This window comes from Phalacrocorax carbo, chromosome 10 (assembly GCF_963921805.1).
Source record: "Phalacrocorax carbo chromosome 10, bPhaCar2.1, whole genome shotgun sequence".
NCBI classification, from domain to species: domain Eukaryota; kingdom Metazoa; phylum Chordata; class Aves; order Suliformes; family Phalacrocoracidae; genus Phalacrocorax; species Phalacrocorax carbo.
In genome coordinates this window covers 11,164,809-11,184,045 of record NC_087522.1, presented here as the reverse complement: position 1 = coordinate 11,184,045, position 19,237 = coordinate 11,164,809, and the positions used below count along the sequence as shown (strand labels likewise).

The following is a 19,237-nucleotide window of genomic DNA, read 5'->3' as shown; positions in this document are numbered from 1 at the left end:
GTTTTCAATAACGAATTAAAAAGCAGCCATGCCATGACTGTTAGGCTCGAATTAAAAGGGCGCTGTATCACTACAAGGCTTCTCTTTATAGGTATTTGCTCTTTCTATCGCCTCCCTGACACGCGGCAGGATTTGCATCTGCCCACAAGAGTTTTCCGTAAAGTTACCAGGACATTGCGGTCATTAACACAGTAACAAGACAAAAGCCACAGGCTGAGCAAGAAACCAAAATATTTTTTTCATGTTTAGGGAAAACATTTCTGTAGAGACAGCAAAACATTACAAGGAAAGAATTTGCCCTATTTTGCCATCAACAAAATCACCTAACTTGAAACTTAAAATGTTAAAATCCTTCAGAAGATTGGTCACTTCTATCAAAATATAAAGGGGGCAGGGGTTTGAGAATAGTAAGTTTCAGAAGTTTGGCTAACAGATCTAACCCAGGCTTGCAGAACAGCTTAAATCTGAAGTTCACCTCATAAAAGACTAATTTATTTTATCTAAAATCCAGAAATTATACCACTTATGACACACAATATTAATACATAACCCCCCCCCAAACATTTGTCTGATCAAATGAAGATAACTTGCAAAATCAAACTATGAGATTGTTGGTGTGCACACTTGTACATCAGATTCTACACGTTTTCCTTACAATCCTATAGTGCAATGTTTTCAATTCTCAGGAAGCTTTTCACTTGCTAAGAAAATGTTTTTCCATTTGCAAGAACCTAATGACTGTAGTCATTCAGTGTCAACATGCATTACATCTAATAAGGTGATTCTACCAAAAGGCTGCCTTTGTTATGAAAAATAGAAATTTTTGACAAATTTTCACTGAAAATTTTAATAATTTATGACTGACATCCCAATAAGCCACATGTATAAACACGTAAGGAGGAGAGTATCCATGGCTCAAATAAAAGAGAGTCTCAGATGTATTACAATAATGCTTAAATAAGCACAAGGGGACGCACATTCTCTGAGGAGAAAACATATCCCAACTCAGATGAATTTCACATTTATTTAGGGAGAAGACTTCTATCATGCTTGAGACTAGGTAAAGTGCAGACTGTACAGACTTAAAACAATCTTATCCAAAGACTATTTCAGGAGGGCACAAAGTGCTAAGTGGCTAGACGACAATAATTGTATTGTAGCATGTTAGTATACAGAGGACTACAGCTTAATTAATACACGGGCAACAAAGCCATGATAAACAAGAGAGGAAGTAAAAGAAATGGTAACTCTTTATACACAGCTATTTACATATATTGAAAAATCAGACATACAAGTTGTTGCAGGGCACTCACCATCATAGACTATTCCTTACAGCAAGAATACAAATTACAAAAACATGGACTTTTATTCTGCTATGTATTTGACTCTTACACAGTGTTTTTATTGCTTCTTATGGTGACCTAGTCAAACAAAGTTTATAAGGACTTGGCCAGTACTACAAGGCAAACACTTGCCCTGTACTAATGTGCCTTCTTCAAAAAACCCCTGCATATTGTACTATTATTCTGCTTGAATCCAGTTGATAAAGTATAACTTAATAAATAAAACAATAAAGGTAAAAATAATTAAAACTTTTCAGAACAAGCAGCTGTCACTAACTTTTTTCAGCACTAGTCAAGAACTTAAGTTTTTAAAGGCTACCAATTACTCTTTAACACTGTATTCTTCATGCAGATTGTAATATATCAAACCATTTTGCTACCAACTCATTAACCACATCAGAAAAACATCTCCTGAATTTCCTTTCTACTCATTTTACTAGAGCACATCCCATTCAAACTTCTCCAGGCAATTCCAAAGATTACATAAAACTGAACATGCTGCATATAGTATGATGCAAAGGGGAAGGATGCATTGACATCTCTTAAGCACATAAAGTATAAATTATTTCAGGTGTATACTTTCCTCAGAGACATACAACAATGGTGATAAGCTATGTATGAGCAGCCATTCTATCCTCACTTCTAGGGCAGGGGTCCTGAAGCACAGCAGGTGCCATGAAAGCCAGCAGAAGTGTGGCAGGTCCCAGGTTACTCCACCAGATTCTGACTGGCTCACAGTGACAAGGGCAAAATAAGTTTTGTCAGTCACGGTATTACAGAACCAATATTTGCTTTGTACAGTACACTGGACTGAAAAGAGCAAACACAGGGCAGCAAACGCCTTTAGTATAAAACGGGGGGGGGGGGGGGGGGGGGGGGTGGAGGGGGTGGGGGGGGGGGGGGGGGGGGGGGGGGGGGGTGGGGGGGGGGGGGGGGGGGGGGGGGGGGGGGGGGGGGAAGTCAAATAATCTTTTCTCTACCACCCTGCCTAAGGCTAACATTCCCAGGAAATAAGCTCTATCTTCTTAAGAGAACAAACAAGAAGCATTTCCTGGTAGTCACGCAGGCTCCGCGCGGATCCGGGACGCAGCAGCAGGCGGCGGGCGCCCGCGCCACGGCCGGGGACCACGAGCGGGACAGGCCGGCGGGCTCCGCCGCCAACTCGGGGCTTCGTGAGGGGCAGCGCCTCAGGCCCGCGCGGCGCGGCCCCCTCAGCGGGGACAGGCCAGAAGCCCCAGCGGAGCCACGACACCGCTGCAGCCGAGGCGCCGGGAAGCGTCGCACCGAGCCCCGGCCCGGCCGCTGAGCCCGGCCCGGCCCCCTACCCTCGGCTCCAGGGCGCGGTCGCACCGCCCCGCCCCGCCAGCGACGCGACCGCTGGGGCCCGCTCGCCCCTCGGCGCCCCTCCGCCCGCAGGTGCCCGCCACCCCCTCCCCGGCTGCCCAGCACCGCTGCGCCCCGCAGACCTTCTCCAGAGAGGCGTCCATCGCCGGCAGCACTCCGCTGCACGCCGCCTCCCCGCCGGGCGCTTCCGCCTCGGCCCCGGCCGGCTCCACGCTGGCAGCGCTGACGAGGCGGCGGCGGGCGGGGCGGGGAACGCGCTCACCTAGGGAACGGCGGCAGGCCCGCCCCGCGGCCGATACCACCGCGGCGGGCGGGCGGGGAGGGCCCGAGGCCGCCACGCTGCAGAAGGCGCAGAAGGGACTGGGGAGAGCGCAGCCCACCCCCTTCCCTCCGCGCATGACCCGCGGCCGCCTCCTGCACACACACACACACCCCGCCCCAGCTGGTGGAACAGTCCCGGAGAACGGCCGGGGAGGTGACAGATACCGGCGCATGCGCAGCTAACGGGGCGGCTGAGCGCCGCCGTGGAGGGGTGTCAGAGCTTCGCGGAGGCGCCGCCGGCTTCTCTTGGGTTCGAGTCCCCGTGGCGGTACGCCTGGGGGGGAGCTCTGTACGGCTCCAGCCTTCGCAAATCTCCCGACTGCCACCCCCGTGCCCTCACCCTGGCCTCCAGGCGCTGCTTACGGCAGTACCCAAACCGTTCCTCCACCTACGGGTACCGTAGCGGGACGTTGCGCAGCCCCGCAGAACGGGCTTCGTCCAGACGCGGGGGGAGTCCCGCGCTACACCCGTCCCGGGCAACAGGCCGCGCTGCCCCGCCGGGACGAGTGGGGCCTCCCGCGGCGGAGGACACGGGGAGGTGCCCCGGCAGGTGCTGCTCGCGGGCTGCCGACGGGCAGGCTGGCCTCGGAACGCCAAGCTCTGCTTTCCACAGCTTTATTTCTGCTCTTTCAAGCTGGAGTTATTTTTCGGTACATCTTCCTCTTCCTTCTAACGCCATTTATATTAGTTGCTAGCACAACTTGCAGGTATCGCCCATGTTGTGTTTTTCGTACGGCCGTGTCTCCACTCGGATGACAAACTGATGAGGTCAGCCCACGGGCCCTGACGCACCGTGTCTCCCAAGCACTGGGTAGCTCGCTCTACCTTGTTATTAAAATGTATTTCAACCTACAAGCCATCCACGCCTATTCATGGTCACTCCTGGTGCGTTTCACGATGGTTTCAGACGCTTCCATCCAGTTATTATTAGGACGCGGTGAACTCCCACCTCCGGCCTGCAGGTGGTTCCCTAAGGCAAGGCTGAGCCCGTCGCCACGGCCCGGGGGAAGCCCCGGCGTTCCCGGGCCGCTGGTTGCCTCCTGCGGCCGAGGGCTGCCTCGCAGGACGGGAGCAGTCGCTGTGAGCTCACGACGCGGGTTTCTGCTCAGCCTTGTGGCAACGGTCCTGCGCGTACAGAGCTGTAGACGCGAGTCCCTTGGATACACACGCATCACTTCTGGCGTTCTCCTCAAATTGTCTCAATAGCAGAGGGCAGAGTGGAGGAACCGCGTGGGCTGCTGCTGCTCAGCCGGTGTGCGCCAGCCCCGTGCAGGTAGTAACAGAAACCGGGCTGCAAAATTGAAAAGAAAAACCCATAACCTACTCACGTAAGCAAGCAATAAGGAGATAATTTAAAAGATAATAAGCAAACAGTGCTTAGTGTTCACTTGTCTCTTAGTTCTTGCAGCAATACTGCACAGAGCCTCCACGTTTCACCTAGACCAAAGCCCAGGAGACAGTGTGACCTACTTCTTCCGAGTGAACACATAGTCATCACTTGAAAAATGACCCACGAACCGCAGCAGGGTGCCCAGCGCGGCCGCGGGAGGCCGAGTCCGGGGCACGCCGTGGGGTGCCAGCCCTTGCTAGCAGGGGCAGGCCCGGCGGCGGCACACCGGGCGGGGTAGCCCTGAGGGGGAGCGGGGACCGCAGAGATGGCGGGGGCGGTGGCGGGCGGGCCCGCGGAGGAGGAGGAGGCGGGCGGAAGAGGCGGCGGACGATGGCCGGGGCGCTGCTGCGCGGCGGGGTGCGCCGCTTCCCCTGGCTCTGCAACGTGCTGCTCTACGGCGGGCTCTTCGCGGCGGGCGACGCGGCCCAGCAGCTGTGGCGGCGGCGGCGGCGGGGGCAGCCGCCCGACTGGGCGCAGACGCGCCGCGTCGCGCTGGTGGCCCTCGCCTTCCACGGCAACTTCAGCTACGTGTGGCTGCGGGCGCTGGAGCGGGCGCTGCCCGGCCGCCGCCCGCCCGCCGTCCTCGGCAAGGTGCTCTGCGACCAGCTCCTCGGCGCCCCCGTCGCCGTCCTCGCCTTCTACACGGGTGAGTGCCGCCTTCGCCCGGGCACCGGCATCTCGGGGCGGCGGGGGCGTCCCTCCGAGAACCCCGGCCCTCGCAAGCTGGGTGCGCTCTTAGAGAGCGCGCACCGAAATCGGGGCTGTTCACCCCGATGGGGTGGTTGGGTACCCCCTGCCCTCCCGGCCTGCCGGGCTGTGATCGCTGCTGGCTGGCTCCCGCAGCCCCCGGAACGCCGGTGTTCCGGGCCCGGAGCTGCGTGGTGCTCGGGCAGCGGGCTCGCTGCGTGCCGTGGGTCCCCGCCGGGCCCCACAGGCCGCCACAAGGCCTCGGCAAACGCCGCACCCGCCGGCGGGGCTGGGCTCGGGGCCGGGGAAGCGGTCGGGAACCTGCAAGCGGTAGAGACCCTCCCCGAGCGCCTCTGGGCGCTGCACCCACGGCGGGGCTTTACGGGAGGGGTGCTGTGCCCAAGCGGAGTCCTGCCTCGGGCTTGGTGGGGCCCGTAGCTTTTAATTAGTTGTAAGGAATTCAACACACCTTAGAAAAATCGTGCCATCCATGTCTGCTTGAATTGCTCTGCTCAGTTTTCAACATCAGCTCTCTTGTTTCCAAAACACAATTAACTGTAAATGTCAGGAAATCCTATAATTCAGCAAATAAACTGTACTATCTTCTGCTGTGATAGTACATAGAAGTACAGCATACTGCTAATATATAATCTCAAAAGCTAAAGAGTTAGAAGAGGCTTTAGAGAAGACTACTATCTATTTCAGAAATAAACATGAGGGAATAAGAAAAATAACAGGTGAGATTAGTGTAAAACAAGGTGCTCATTTAATTTAAACTTCATGTGGAAACAGAGCAAGGGGGGTACTCTTTTTGCCTGGTATTGGGTGATCTGCATTTTATGACCCTGACAGGGAAATCAAGAATCACAGAATCCCAGGTTGGAAGGGACCTCAGGGATCACCTAGTCCAACCTTTCTGGGAAGAGCACAGTCTAAACAAGATGGCCCAGCACCCTGTCCAGCCGACTCTTGAAAGTGTCCAACGTGGCTGAGTCAGCCACTTCCCTGGGGAGATTATTCCAATGGTGACTGTCCTCACTGTGAAAAATTTCCCTCTCATGTCCAATCAGAATCTCCCAAAGAGCAACTTGTGTCCATTCCCCCTTGTCCTCTCCATGGGACTCCTTGTAGAAAGGGAGTCTCCATCTTCTTTGTAGCTACCCCTTAAGTACTGGTACATGGTGATGAGATCCCCTCTGAGCCTCCTTTTCTCAAGGCTGAACAAACCCAGCTCTCCCAGCCTATCCTCATATGGCAGCTTCCCAGTCCTCTGATCATCTTGGTGGCCTTTCTCTGGGCCCCTTCCAGCCTGTCCACAGCTTTTTTGTATAGCGGGGACCAGAACTGTACCCAGTACTCCAGGTGTGGCCCGACAAGCGCTGAGTAGAGAGGGATAATGCCTACTTTATCTCTGCTGGTGATGCCCTTTTTGATGCAACCCAGCATCCTGTTGGCCTTCTTGGCCACAGCACCACCCTGTTCACTCATGTTGAGCTTCCTGTCCACCAGGACCTCCAGGTCCATTTTGACAGAGCTTTCATTCAGTTTGTGATTGAAGAGAAATGAAGTGAAGGAAGAAGTCAGACAGCAGATACTTACTCTTAAAATTCTACCTACCTGCCTGCGTGCGTCAGAATGTAAGGAGAGAATTGCTCAAGGACCAGAAGGATTTGAAGGACCACAAAAGGGATGGTAAAACTCCCTAAATTGGCTAGCAGTATGATGTAATAGCAAAATAATGTATCTATTGAGAGATACTGATAACCTCATGGCATGCAAATACCTAGAAGGATCCATGGGTTGGACTGAGCAACTTTGGGCCTCTGCTTATGCGTGAATGCGTAGCTTTTGATTTTAGATTGATTCATTCAAGCATGTTGTCTCATGCCTTTGCTTAACATCTTCCAGTTAAGGTGAGTGATTTTTGAAAAGCTGCTGCATCTCTGGAATGGTGTTTTTGTTCTTTCCTGTGAGGGTGCCAGAGCAGTGGCACAGGCTGTGGAGTCCCTTCCCTGGAGTCATTCACTCCCCGCCTGGACGCGTTCCTGTGCTCCTGCTCTGGGTGTGCCTGCTCAAGCGGGGGGGTTGGACGAGATGATCTCCAGAGGTCCCTTCCAACCCCTACTATTCTGTGGTTCTGTGATATCAGCTTTTCTTTCAAAACTATTGTAATATATTTTGAGAAGAGTTTGGGATATCATTGAAAAAAGCAAATATTTGATTTTTTCATTTTTTCTGATTGTTGTAAATATTTTGCCACTAGGTATGAGTATCCTGCAGAGGAAAGAGGACATCTTTTCAGACTGTAAAAAGAAATTTTGGAATACATATAAGGTGAGGCAAGCAATTCATTTATCTCCCAGCTAAGCAAAAAATAATATTACTGGATAAAATATTTTAAATGTTCCTTCCTCCAACAGCCTTTGTCTCACTCCATTATTTGATTATGTATAGGAAGCTTTAAGTACCAGCAGTCGTGTGAAGCCAGGGCAGTCTAGAGCAGGTGCTGGTGCCAGATGGGTGAAATGATACCATTTTAAAAATGATCAGTATTTATATACATAACGCTTGCACCCAACTCTAAATGAGAGCCCTCCAATACAACACTGGTTAAGAACGCACTATCTTAAGTACGTTCTATCTTAAGTACGTTACTATCTTAAGTGTGGGTCTTAAGTACCCACACAGCAGTGTTTAGTTAGTCATGCTGTTGACAACACTTACATGAACACCTGTTAAAATCATTAGTTATAGAGACATCTTTTTTAGGAATAATTTTCAGCCTGTACTTTTCAGTTACAGTCTTCTCACTTTTAGAAGCACAATCCCTTGTTTTAAGATGACTTTAGCATAAATAGCTCGTTTTGGTTTGCATTTCTGCATGCACAGGAAAAAATTATCTGTGCTACCTCAGAGCTGAGCAAATGAAGAATTCTAAAGATTTCTCAGATGCAAGAAGAATGATAGATTAGCAGGAAAAATATAACAGGAGGAGAAACTGTGATGCAATGTGAATTTCTCTTCACAGTGTGAAACTATATAGGTAGGATAGAAAAGGCTTATTTTTATTCCTATGGAGGATGGTTCTAAAAACAGTGCCCACTATATCCTATCAAAGCATAAGGTTTCTATTGACCTTGTGTTCTATGAGTAAATTATCCATTGATTTTTGCAAAAAAGCCTTACATATATGAGTAACTAGAAGGAGCATTGCAAGTGTGAAATAAATAGTGTTCAGTGGTATTTTTCATTCATGGCTGAAACAAATGTTCACATATTTAAACATTTGTTCACCCATCTGGTATCTGTGGTTATGTATCTGGTGTCAGGTGATTATGAAGACTTAACTGTGCTTAGAGTTTTGTATTTAAAATGAGTTAGAATAACGTGTTTGAGAAACTCCTAGCATAGAGGCTGATGAAGGTGGTTAGACGTTTAACATTGCAACCTGTAAGTTAAGCAACTTAATTTACAATTGAACAGCTTCTATTAATTTTACTTAAATATGTTTTAGTCTTTGCTTCATGTGGTAAGAAAAAATCGATCTTTATGGTTGAAGTCTGTAAGAATAACAAATGATTCATTTTCATTTCAGACGGGACTGATGTACTGGCCTTTTGTGCAGGTGAGTTTTTAGGGTAACTCAGTGAGCCTTTCTTTCTCATAAAACCTGGTCTGATGCATTTGTAGTGTATCTAACCCAGTGAGAAGTCAGCGGAGTTGTCGGGTGTGTAGGTGTAAGACCTAACAATGCCTGGAGCACTAACTGAGCTCTCTCTCCTTCCAACACAGCTGTCAAACTTCATTTTGGTCCCTGTTTATCTGCGAACAGCTTACACTGGGCTCTGTGGTTTTGTCTGGGCTACCTTCATTTGCTTTTCCCAACAGAGTGGAGATGGCACAGCAAAGTCAGCATTTATGTGGCTTCAAAGAGAGGAAGTCAATGCAGATGAAGAATCATCAGAGAAATAAGAACTTTAATTCTGAACACGTTCTAAATTGTTAAACTGAGTTTATGGAAGTCAGTAAAGTGCACTGCAGCCTCATGGCTGTGTTTAGAATAAACAGTCATCTCAACAGTCGTTGGTTAGTGTAAGCAGTGGAACAGTTAGTCTTTGTGCCTGTTTAGTTTTCATAAAAGAGGCCAATTGTATATTGGCATTTAATTATTTTGATGCTGCCAGCCCATCTCTTCTGGGAACAACTGACTTACAGGGCAGCGTAAGTATTTGCACATCATGTCAGACCGCCTCACTGGGGAGAAATATTAACTGTAATTTAATTTTCAAGCAACTTGTAATTGCTAGAAAAAGGGGAATAGAACATTAAATCATCAGTTGTCAGACTCAACAGTTGTTATCAGTGCAAGATTGCTTTTGCAGAACGAAATTTAATGGATTTCTCATCTAAAAAGTGGCATTGAATCTGTTTTATTCAGAGAAAACAAAAGTGCTGTGTTTGTAGGGACTACTTCTCCACAGGGGCAAACTTGCTTTATTCTACATGAAAATCTATATGAGCAAATGAATTATTTCACAGAATGTACAAATCTGAAATATATTTGTACATCTTTTATCTTAACTGGGAGAATAAAGATAACTAACTTTGGTCAGAGTTCTTTGGGGTGGATGCTGCATATTCACACTTGGGGGAAGCATCAGTCATAAGCAGCTACTGCACGATGGAACCTAACACAACACTGCAGTGAGCTGTTGTATCTGTCAGTGACTTCTTCCTTTGCCCCTCAAGGGTTAAAGTATTGAAGAGTACGTAGGAGTCTTGACACCTTCACTCTTTTCTACTATTTCATTATATTCAAGATATAATTAAGATTTTGAAGAAAAAGAGCATGGGAATGAGGTAATGTGAATGCCAGAATTTATCTCAAAACAATCCGACTATATATAGGGAACTTCCATTTCTTCTTCAAATAGCTTTTAAACATTCCTGTTCATAAAAGACACTGGGTAATTACACATAGGAGAACAGGAAAAGGTGACAATTAATTATAGACCTGCTTTGTCAACTGAGGATCAGGTCTGGATGCGGGTGTGCACGTTGGTATTTTTTGAACGTGCATATGTATCTCAGAACAGGAACTGTGCAAATCTCTGTGGTTGCAATATGTTGAAATCAGACCAGTAAAGGAACCCTTGGTTTATTAGAATGGGATCTTATCCCTTGAAGTTACTAAGCTGTAAGCTTGGAACAATATCTGGTTTAACCTATCTTGATGATGATTGTAAAGAGAAGAATCAGCCCTCTTTGTTACAATAATAATAAACCACTTTGAGGAATGTCTGAATTCCTCAGTTTTGTCTAAATGGTAAACCAAAGCCTGCTGAGGCTACAAACATACATTCCTTTGGCCAGCAGCTGTACTGCTTACAATTGTTTGTCACTGTGGGAGCCCAAGGCTGCTTAGTTCAGACAGGGAAAGTGATCATCCAAGCACTGCCCAATCTATTCTAGGTAAAATCAACTTGTTTAGCATAACTCAGAGGTCAAGAGTGATGCAAGGTACCCATATGGCTTTGACCATGCAGACAGGAGGAGGGTAGATGGAGTGGCCACTTCTACAGTCAGTTTTGCTGGCAGACAGGTGGAGAAGGTACCTTCCCTCTCAGGATAGAAAAGTCACTGCAATTCCATCTTTAGCTGCACAGGCAGACCTGGAAGAGGACACCTGCCTATGACCTTCAGGTGGAATTCATTTTAATTGACTTTTGACACCTGTAGCATGGACATCTGCAACTTGGCTAATCAGTTTAAGCTCTGTTTACAGTCAGTGGAGGAACATAGGCAGTTTTAGACATCTGTTTTAGGGTGTGGTGAATTGTGGACTATAAGGGTCTATTTCTTTCCATTGATAACAGTGTCTCAGGTGACTGGCTGCTGGGTAGATAGCTTCATTGTACGCACTCATATTTGGTGAATTGAATTCCCTTGGTTGGTGTCTATCTTACATGTCCCTGTGGGAGCAGTTTGGTGGGTGTTGCTCTGTGAATCGCACAGTGTGAAATGGGCGGCCCTGATTCTGAATATCCCAGTAGGAGTAGAAATCCACAGAGGAACTAACTGCATTTTATATATCTATTTAAAAAATGAAAGATGAGTGAATAGACGTTTTAGCTACAGCTGTTAAATTGTTATTGTGTGTATAAAGTCCTCAGGATAAAGAAGCAATTTCAGTAGTAGTTTTTCTGTTTATATTTTTAGGTTCAGAATAGTGTTTTAAAGTCTGTTCTACTCTGTGAGACTTAAAAGTTTCAGACAAGGTGTGCTAATTAAGTATTTGACCTTTTTACAGATGCTATTTATTTTTATTTTTGCTTATGCCTTAAATGTTTAATGATTAATAGAATTCACTTGGAGAAAGGAACTGGAAAATGATGTTACAAGAAGAGTGAAATAGTGAAATGGTGTTGTTTTGCTGTAAGCAGTATGCAATGTTCTGCTGCAACTCAGTGCAAAAAATATTTCTGCATGGGTGTAGTTGGTAAAACTTAATCCCCAGGTGAATCAAGAATTTTAAACTATTCTCATGATCTGTATAATGCTGATGCTTTTCTTCAGCAGGGGTATTTAATGAATGGAAGATCCATCTTTTATTTTAAACAGCTTAAAAGCTTTTACAAGCTGTGCTTTATTGCTGTATGCTTTTGTGCTGCTAGCTTTTTGCTTGGGAATTTCAGCTAAATCCTGCTTTGTCTTCAAGTTTCTCTGGCTGTGGGCTTCAGGGTTTCCTTATATATTTCTATTACTTGAAGTAGTGTTCTTTCATGTAATGGAAGCCTGTAGCTCTTATATTTCAATACACTTTAGATTGTGCATAATCCTTTTATCCATTCAGTTCCTCTGCTTCTCGTGTGAGAGTACTTGACAATTAAGTAACCCAAGTCCTCTTTCACAGTTAAAAAAAACTTGTTCTTTTTTTTTATTTACAAGCAAAGATTGGTCTTTCGAACATTTCAGACCCACATAATACAAACCAAGGAAGCTGTGTTGGGACAGGTTCTCAGTGTGCATAAATTAATGCACCTTCTAAAGGTTTTCTGCCTCTGTCAATTTAGCGTGAGAACCTAACCCCTTAGTTTTTGAAGACTTTATTATTTCTTGACTTGTTTTTCCTTAGAAGATTAATTTCACAGAAAAACAACCTATTTGATGCATATATAAACTTTTGTTTGCTTCTTCCAGTAATTCAGTAATTCCTTAAAAAAAAAAAAAGAAAAAAAAAGATGGACGAGACTTGTCCTAATGACTCTCTACCACCCCTTCAAAAACAGTTGTATGGGCTTTATGACTATTTCAAGGAATTGCGCTGATCTTATTGCCAGCTGAACATGCAGATTTCCATAACCAGAAAGATGAACAGAATTATACATCATGTAGGTGTTCAGGAAGGAGGGAACACACTGCCAATAGCTACTAGGCATGCATTCAGGTAACGTTTTTGTGTCATGGGTCCTCTCTAAGAGCAAATGGGATGAGAAGACATTTATATCAGTTATAGTTCCAGCTTCACGTTATTCTGGATAGTTGTGGAGATGTAGAGTCTGAACTTGATAAAATGAGAATTTCAAAATGTATTTTTCTACTGCAAATCTTTTATGCAAATGTACCTCCTGTGCTTACTGGTATGTGAAATACATCCTTCTAGGCTTGGAAAATTCACCAGAAGGCCTCTGTCTTTTTCACACCAGAAACAACCATCCAGTAACACAGCATAAAATAACCAGTTTCATACTGCAGTGAAGGTGAAACTGCCTGTAGTTCGTTACTGTATCTGATACGTTAAGCTCTCTGTATAGCACAACCTTTGAAATCTATGCAGCTTCAGCTGCCCGAGTCTCTGCTGTAAGTGCCAATGCTTTCTGCTTGTGCTGCTGCCTCTACTGCTAGTGGCAATCCAGTGAGATGTGCAAGAAATACTTGAATTTGACTAAAATAATGAATTCCAAGTGGACTGAAAAATGTCTGTGTTTTTGCAAAGGCTTAATAAACATTAAATGATGTTCTTTGGCTCTCTCTGTCTTTAGTGTGTGTATAAACAAAGCCAGGTCTTATACAAAGTTCTTATGGAATCTTCATGGACAGCATGCAGCAAAAAGCTCAATTTGATGTCATAGACCTTAACACAGCAGCAGAGTAAAAGATAAGCAGGGATTATTCATTCCCTTTAAAGGTTAGTTACATATATCAAGTCATCTGCCACTTGTGAACAAGTTCAGAACAGAACTCCCATCTTCAAAGCCTTATGCTGAAGCTGCTGGACTTAATTTCCCATGTATTAGAAAGAGGTAAAACTTTGACATAATCATCTGTTTAGATAATTAATATGTTTGCAGAAGGAACCGAGAAATTCAGACAGGAAAAAGATAGAAACTTAAAGAGAATAGAGGCAAGCAATGGGGTCCTTGCTGAAGGCCTACACTCAGTTGAGTTTGCATTGGATATTCTTGGGAGGGAAACTCTTCAGAAGTTCTGAGGCTGAAGGGAGTAATGTATTCCACAACTGGAAGAGACGCCACCTCCATTCCCTGCTGTAACTTCTTGTATATTTAGAATGAGGAGGAAGCTTTATGGAAAGGTTTCAAGTTGAAAAATTCTGTTTCATAGACTTCATGGCCAATGGGGAGAAAAAAGGATCAGTCTGAATTCTTGCATAATGCAAAGCAAAGAGGTTTTCCTGAATCAAACCAGCGATGTCGAGTCTCATGCCATTGTCTAGAAAGGTATCCAAAGACTGCAAATAATGGAGGATCTTAAGAAATTATTAATGTATTTTTATGAAATTTTACCAGCTATCTAAATCAATCTAGCCTTAACATCCTAATAAGAGACTGTTATTCCCTTTCTGACAAGATTTAAAGAGCATTCTGTATGCATTTAGTGGTAAACTGTTAAAAGTTTTTTTTTTTAGTCCTTGGATAAACTACAGTAGGTTTAGCTCGGTTAGCTTGCTAAATCATTCTTCAGATTCTTTTGTGAACCAGGTTTTGCTGTGCAACTTCTAATTTGAAATATAGACAGTAACACTGAAGGATTAATAGGATTAATCCCAGTGACTGTTTCACATATACCTCACATAGATGTTTTTTCTACTTCTGCTTAATATTCCTCTGCTTAAGCAGCCAAAGACTGTGTGCTCCCTTAATTTCAGAGTTGCACTGAGAATTCACGTTAAGTTGCCAGTCCACAATGATCCAAGTTCCTGCAATCCATTTTAATCAAGAACAAAGAATGCAGATTACATATCTGTATGAGTGTTGCAAATGCTCTTCAACATCATCCGCCCTTACAAACACTGCCTTCCTTTTTTTTAGCAGTTTAATCCAGATAGCAAAACAGACTTCATTGCAAAGAGTATAGTAAAACGCATCATTCCCCTTTATGCAACGCTAGTAACAATTAACAGTTTTTTGTGCTGAGAGACGTCTCGGCACCAGAAAAACCTAATGAGGTGTGGAGTATGTTAGGAAAAGACATTGTTAAGGACAGCTCTGCTGTACCAGCGGGTACAGGAGAGAACCTCAGAAACTGAAGCATGGGCGTTTTTGTTTGCTATGTTCAGGGAAAGCCAGTTGTGAAATGGGGCTTTAAAACAATCAGGGGAAAAGGACAGCAGGTTGGAGTCTGTGTGCACACTCATGGCTTTTTTAAGTGATGTAAAGTGGGACACCTATGCAAATTGTCCCCTCTGCCAGGAGAAGACCTTAAATACAGGATCTTGATGCAGTCACCCTTCTCCATTTTACACTGTCAAGACAGGTTAAATCAAAGAGAGACCAAGAGGGAGGATGACTATATAGCCTAGTAGGTAGTTCAGTCACCAGAGATATGGGGAGAGTGGGAATATGCTGTTTCCAGTTCTGTTACTGTACTTTATCCAGTTACAACAAAAGTAAAATGCATAAGCACTCAGATGGCTGTGATAAATACAGTGTCTGGCCCATATGGACTCACAAATCATGCACACAAAGTTCTACACCACATGAGTTCCTTTATCTGTGGAGGAAGTGTCAGTTTCATTCTGAATTGTGTGTCCTTTTATAGGGTGTAATTTGGCGGCAGGGTAAATTAAGTTACAACATTCTTGCCTGGAATCAGTATCTAAGTAAGTATCTCACTGTAAGATGTGCACTTCATGTGTGCGTACATAAGAATATTACTTACTTGATTTGTCAGGAAAGCAGCCTTCCTCTCATTGCACAAATATTTCGAAAAGAAAATACAAGCTTTTTGATAAGTTGTTCTTTTCCACGTCTAGTCTTTTGCTTTCTGTTGCTCTGTGCTGGCCTGGAGAAATGTACCTCTCAAAGCCTGGTTCCCTGTGGTATTCTTATCTCTCTCGGAAGTAAAAAACACCTTTACTTATTTACTAGGAGTGTTCAGCTACTTCCATTTCATGCATCACATACTTTTACATCCAAAATATAACAAGACTGTTAGCTGCAGCTGATTTGCCGTGGTACACCTGTGGCTCTGAAGGATTTTGTATTTGTTGAACATCTAGCTCAGAATGGTCGTCATGCAGTAATGAATTATTATGTGTGTGTAGTAATTATATCTGATATAATACAACAATATATAGTGTTTTGTTTACTGTTTTGGGGCAGAAGTTGAAAAAACAATGCAATGCAGGTTCTCTATCACTGAAGGCCAAATTTGGAGAGGGATTAAATTAATGAAGAAACAGTTTCATAATTCAGGGCTGTGACATTATAGTTTCCAGTTGCAGTGAAGGAGGTAGCGAAATGCTCCATGGAAGTGGTGGGCATGCCTGTTAGGATGCAAAGGTAGAGGCGCATGTACACTGCATAGGAACATGGATCAGCAAGATGCTGACACAGTGTTTTTGTGTGCCTCACAGCTTGTAAGCAGTTTTGAGCTCTCTGTGTAAGGCTCAAACCTGTGTAGGTAAAATGGAGGCTGACACAAAGTCACCTGTACATTCTGGGCTAAGTGAAATGAGGAAAAGCTCAGGCCCTAAGAGAGATGTGCTTGGGGATGCATGCTGCTATGTTTTCAGATTTTATACAGTATGTTTATTACTTTAAAATGGACATGGCCACACACACACTGAAATAGTACTTATTGTCTGCTGTGTTTGCAAAGTCTCCTAGAATGACCCATTTATCTCAACATCTAAATTTACTGAACTCAAATGTGTTTTTCTATGTAGCTATGGCCACCCGTCACTGATACAAAAGCCACCTGCACAATAATGACTCACCTGCACAACAGTCGGTCCAGTCATAGCACTGGAGTTGGCTCCAAATGCCAAAAATATGAGTCTTACATGGACGACTTCACTACCTGTGGTATTAGTAACATATCTGACAAATGATGCTATAACAGCTTTTTCTGTAAAATTTGTACCTTAAAAGGAGACTGAATATAGAAAGAGTTTATTAAGACAAAAATAAAATGGGAAGGAAAAGAGTTTGGAGAAGTGTGTTTCTGAAATCTGTGCTATGGTCACAACTACAGCCATTGGTCTGTGCAGATTGTTTCCATTCTCTCTACCAGACATACATGCCCTGTCTCTTCTGCTATTGCATCTCCTGAATTTGTGCTGTGTTTTCTGACCTTCTATACTGACAACAGCTGAGATTAAATAAGTGGAAAATACTGTGCCAGCTTTAGTAGACTCTATTACTCACCTCCCAGGAATGTTTGCAAATAGGCTTAGTACAGGTACAGACATGATTGTCAAACACAGACACTTAAAAACTTGGCATAGTTGAGCATAGGCCCGTGATTTATCAGCTCAGTTTTACCAGAGCCATATTTTAAACTGGCCAAATGTTTAACAAGCTATGTCCACCCTAGACTGTGTTTTGGTCCTGCAAGGCTCTGTCTTGATTTGAGATAGAAGAGCAATTAAGTATTCCTCCTTCTTAGAGTTATCTAAATATTTGCTAGATCAGACCCAACTTCACAGGATAGAGTGAAGTTTGGATAAGAGATAGGCAGTCAGATGCTGTAGCTCCAGTGCTGCCAGTTAATATTTATTACACACAAGTCAAATCATAAGCAGCAATATGCAGAGGTTTAAAAAATAGAAAATTTCCCTAGAAAAACAGTTTCTAGGACATGAAGTACTTTTGTATAGTCCAACCCAGACACTGTGAAGCACGTCATATCTAAAACACAATTAGCGGCACACCATTCACTAAAATTTCCCATTAAATGCTCATCTTTTGCTTCCATAGCTCTACTAGAAATTCAGCTTTGGAGAAGTAGTAATTTGAATATATAGTCAAATTTCTTCTGGGTGCATGTTTGATGAAAGAGTTAATGACACATAGAAACCAGCATTACATTCATACAATATTTTACATGGAAACATTATTTAAAATAATTTAAAAAATCAGAATAAGATGATGTTTCATAGGTGTTTGGGTAGAAATACTTATGAACACTCAAATATTTGGACCAGTGTCATACCTCAGTATCATGACATTAAATTGGAGGGACCTCATTTGCCTTTTAACAAGCTCATTAGAATGCCTGCTTGCCTGCAATACACACTGCTTTTAAGCTATAGATGCACTTTTCTATCCTGACAGAGATGTAGGGTAGCTGTGGAAAAGGACCAAGATCCCAGTTACTTCGCTGCAACTATCGTGAATTATTTATTAAGTTACTGTAGCCTAAAAAATATTTTTAAATGAATGGTTAATATATGGAAAGGCTGTGATTCTAAATAAAGAAATAAGTATAAAAAAGGCACTACCTAAACATGATCTAGGATTCATAAAAAAGGGAACAATATAATGACATGCATTGGCTTATGAATCCAGGCCCTCATTCTGCTCAGGTTGTGCTACAGCAGGTCCTCTTTCGAGTGCAGAATGGCAGAGCCCAGGCTTCTGAGAACTATTTCATGCTAGCATGAAATTGAAGGTGGAACCTTAGAGCAAGAAAGTATTTTCTGTATCAAGGATCTTCCTGTAATTTTTAGCTACCCCATTCCCCTTTTTTTAATTAGATCATGTTTAATTATGACATTTTGAAAAGCAAATGAGATTTACTCTGGCCTAATACAGGTCTTTTAGGGAGAGCGATAATACAAATGTGTAAGAAATATACTTAGAATGACACAGTCCTGATTTTCTATGGTAACTGGACTTCATGATACAATAAGATCCCATTTACTCAGACGAGTTTGTACTGTGTTATGACACAGGCTAGGGACACTAACACATCAGGACCATTTTACCCCACTATGTAAAGCCATCATAGCAAGAGCTGCACAGATCCTCATTCACTGGTAAGCACTGTGCTGAGGAAAGCCTTGTCCGTTTACCCACAGTGCTCACCCTGGCCGTGTGGCACACCAGTATGTAGCAGGGATTCTCGCTGCAGCAGCCTTAGACAGCCCCTGTACTAGGTAATGACACTCTGATTTTTATTCACACCATCGGACAAAGTTGGGTCCTTGAAAATATCATGAGTTGGATGAATTTCAAGCACACATAAAACCCATTATTGCCGGGATTATTTCATGTGAATGGTGCCCTACAACAATCCTATTGTGTTAAGGGCTCATGTAGATTCTTTAGTGTAATGGTGGCCCTTTTGTCTTTATCCCACAGCAACTCTGCTGCATAGGATCATGCAGGGGAGGAAGGGTCATGAAGCTGTGTGTGCCTTCTCAGATCTGTTCAACTATCAGGTTTGCCAACAGGCAGACATTTTCCTTTAATGCTCTATCACAGCCTTTCACCTGTGCCAGGACTTTTTTTGTGCCACGCATACGCCTGGCAAGTGAGATCTGGAGGTGGCAGAGGCTGTAGCACTGTAGTGTGAACGTGTGGAGGCTGACACCGCACCAGGTTTCCAACGCATTGCTGAGATGGCTTGTGGGATGCAGGGTCAGAGGTTGCAGAGGGTATGGGAGTAACTGGGGAAATTCTAAGGATCTGGAACTACAGAGAACCCTAGGAGCTGAGAAGTGAAGATTCATGGGGAGGCATTTTCAGAGGAAATAAGGTTAACCATGACATAAAATATTAAGGAATTATGTTAACTCCTCCAACACAGAAAGTAACAAGACCTGGTGTTTCAAAAAATGTTATAGGACAGATTCATAGGAGCCCCACAGCCTGTGCAAGTAGTCAACTTACATGAGCGCAGTGCC

The 19,237-nt window shown here is 44.3% G+C and overlaps 2 protein-coding genes across 3 annotated transcripts in view; one reads left to right on the top strand and one right to left on the bottom strand.

Annotated features, from left to right (window-relative positions):
• PDXDC1 (pyridoxal dependent decarboxylase domain containing 1) overlaps positions 1-3,099 on the bottom strand; it is a 31,794-nt gene extending 28,695 nt beyond the window's left edge. Inside the window, exon 1 of the mRNA XM_064461853.1 lies at positions 2,810-3,099. Within this exon, the coding sequence (XP_064317923.1) occupies positions 2,810-3,085 (276 nt within the window). The 5' untranslated portion in view covers positions 3,086-3,099. The remainder of the gene's footprint in view (positions 1-2,809) is intronic.
• Positions 3,100-4,360: 1,261 nt separating this feature from the next.
• The window catches only part of BMERB1 (bMERB domain containing 1), a 74,419-nt gene continuing 59,542 nt past the window's right edge, over positions 4,361-19,237 (top strand). The window contains exons 1-4 of one of the 2 annotated variants that reach the window (XM_064461861.1): positions 4,361-5,044; positions 7,349-7,419; positions 8,681-8,710; positions 8,878-13,114. In XM_064461861.1, coding sequence (XP_064317931.1) covers positions 4,729-5,044; positions 7,349-7,419; positions 8,681-8,710; positions 8,878-9,057 — 597 coding nt within the window. In that variant the 5' untranslated portion in view covers positions 4,361-4,728 and the 3' untranslated portion in view covers positions 9,058-13,114. Of the gene's footprint in view, positions 5,045-7,348; positions 7,420-8,680; positions 8,711-8,877; positions 13,115-19,237 lie in introns of those variants that run through there. The other variant, XM_064461862.1, reaches the window with a different exon arrangement.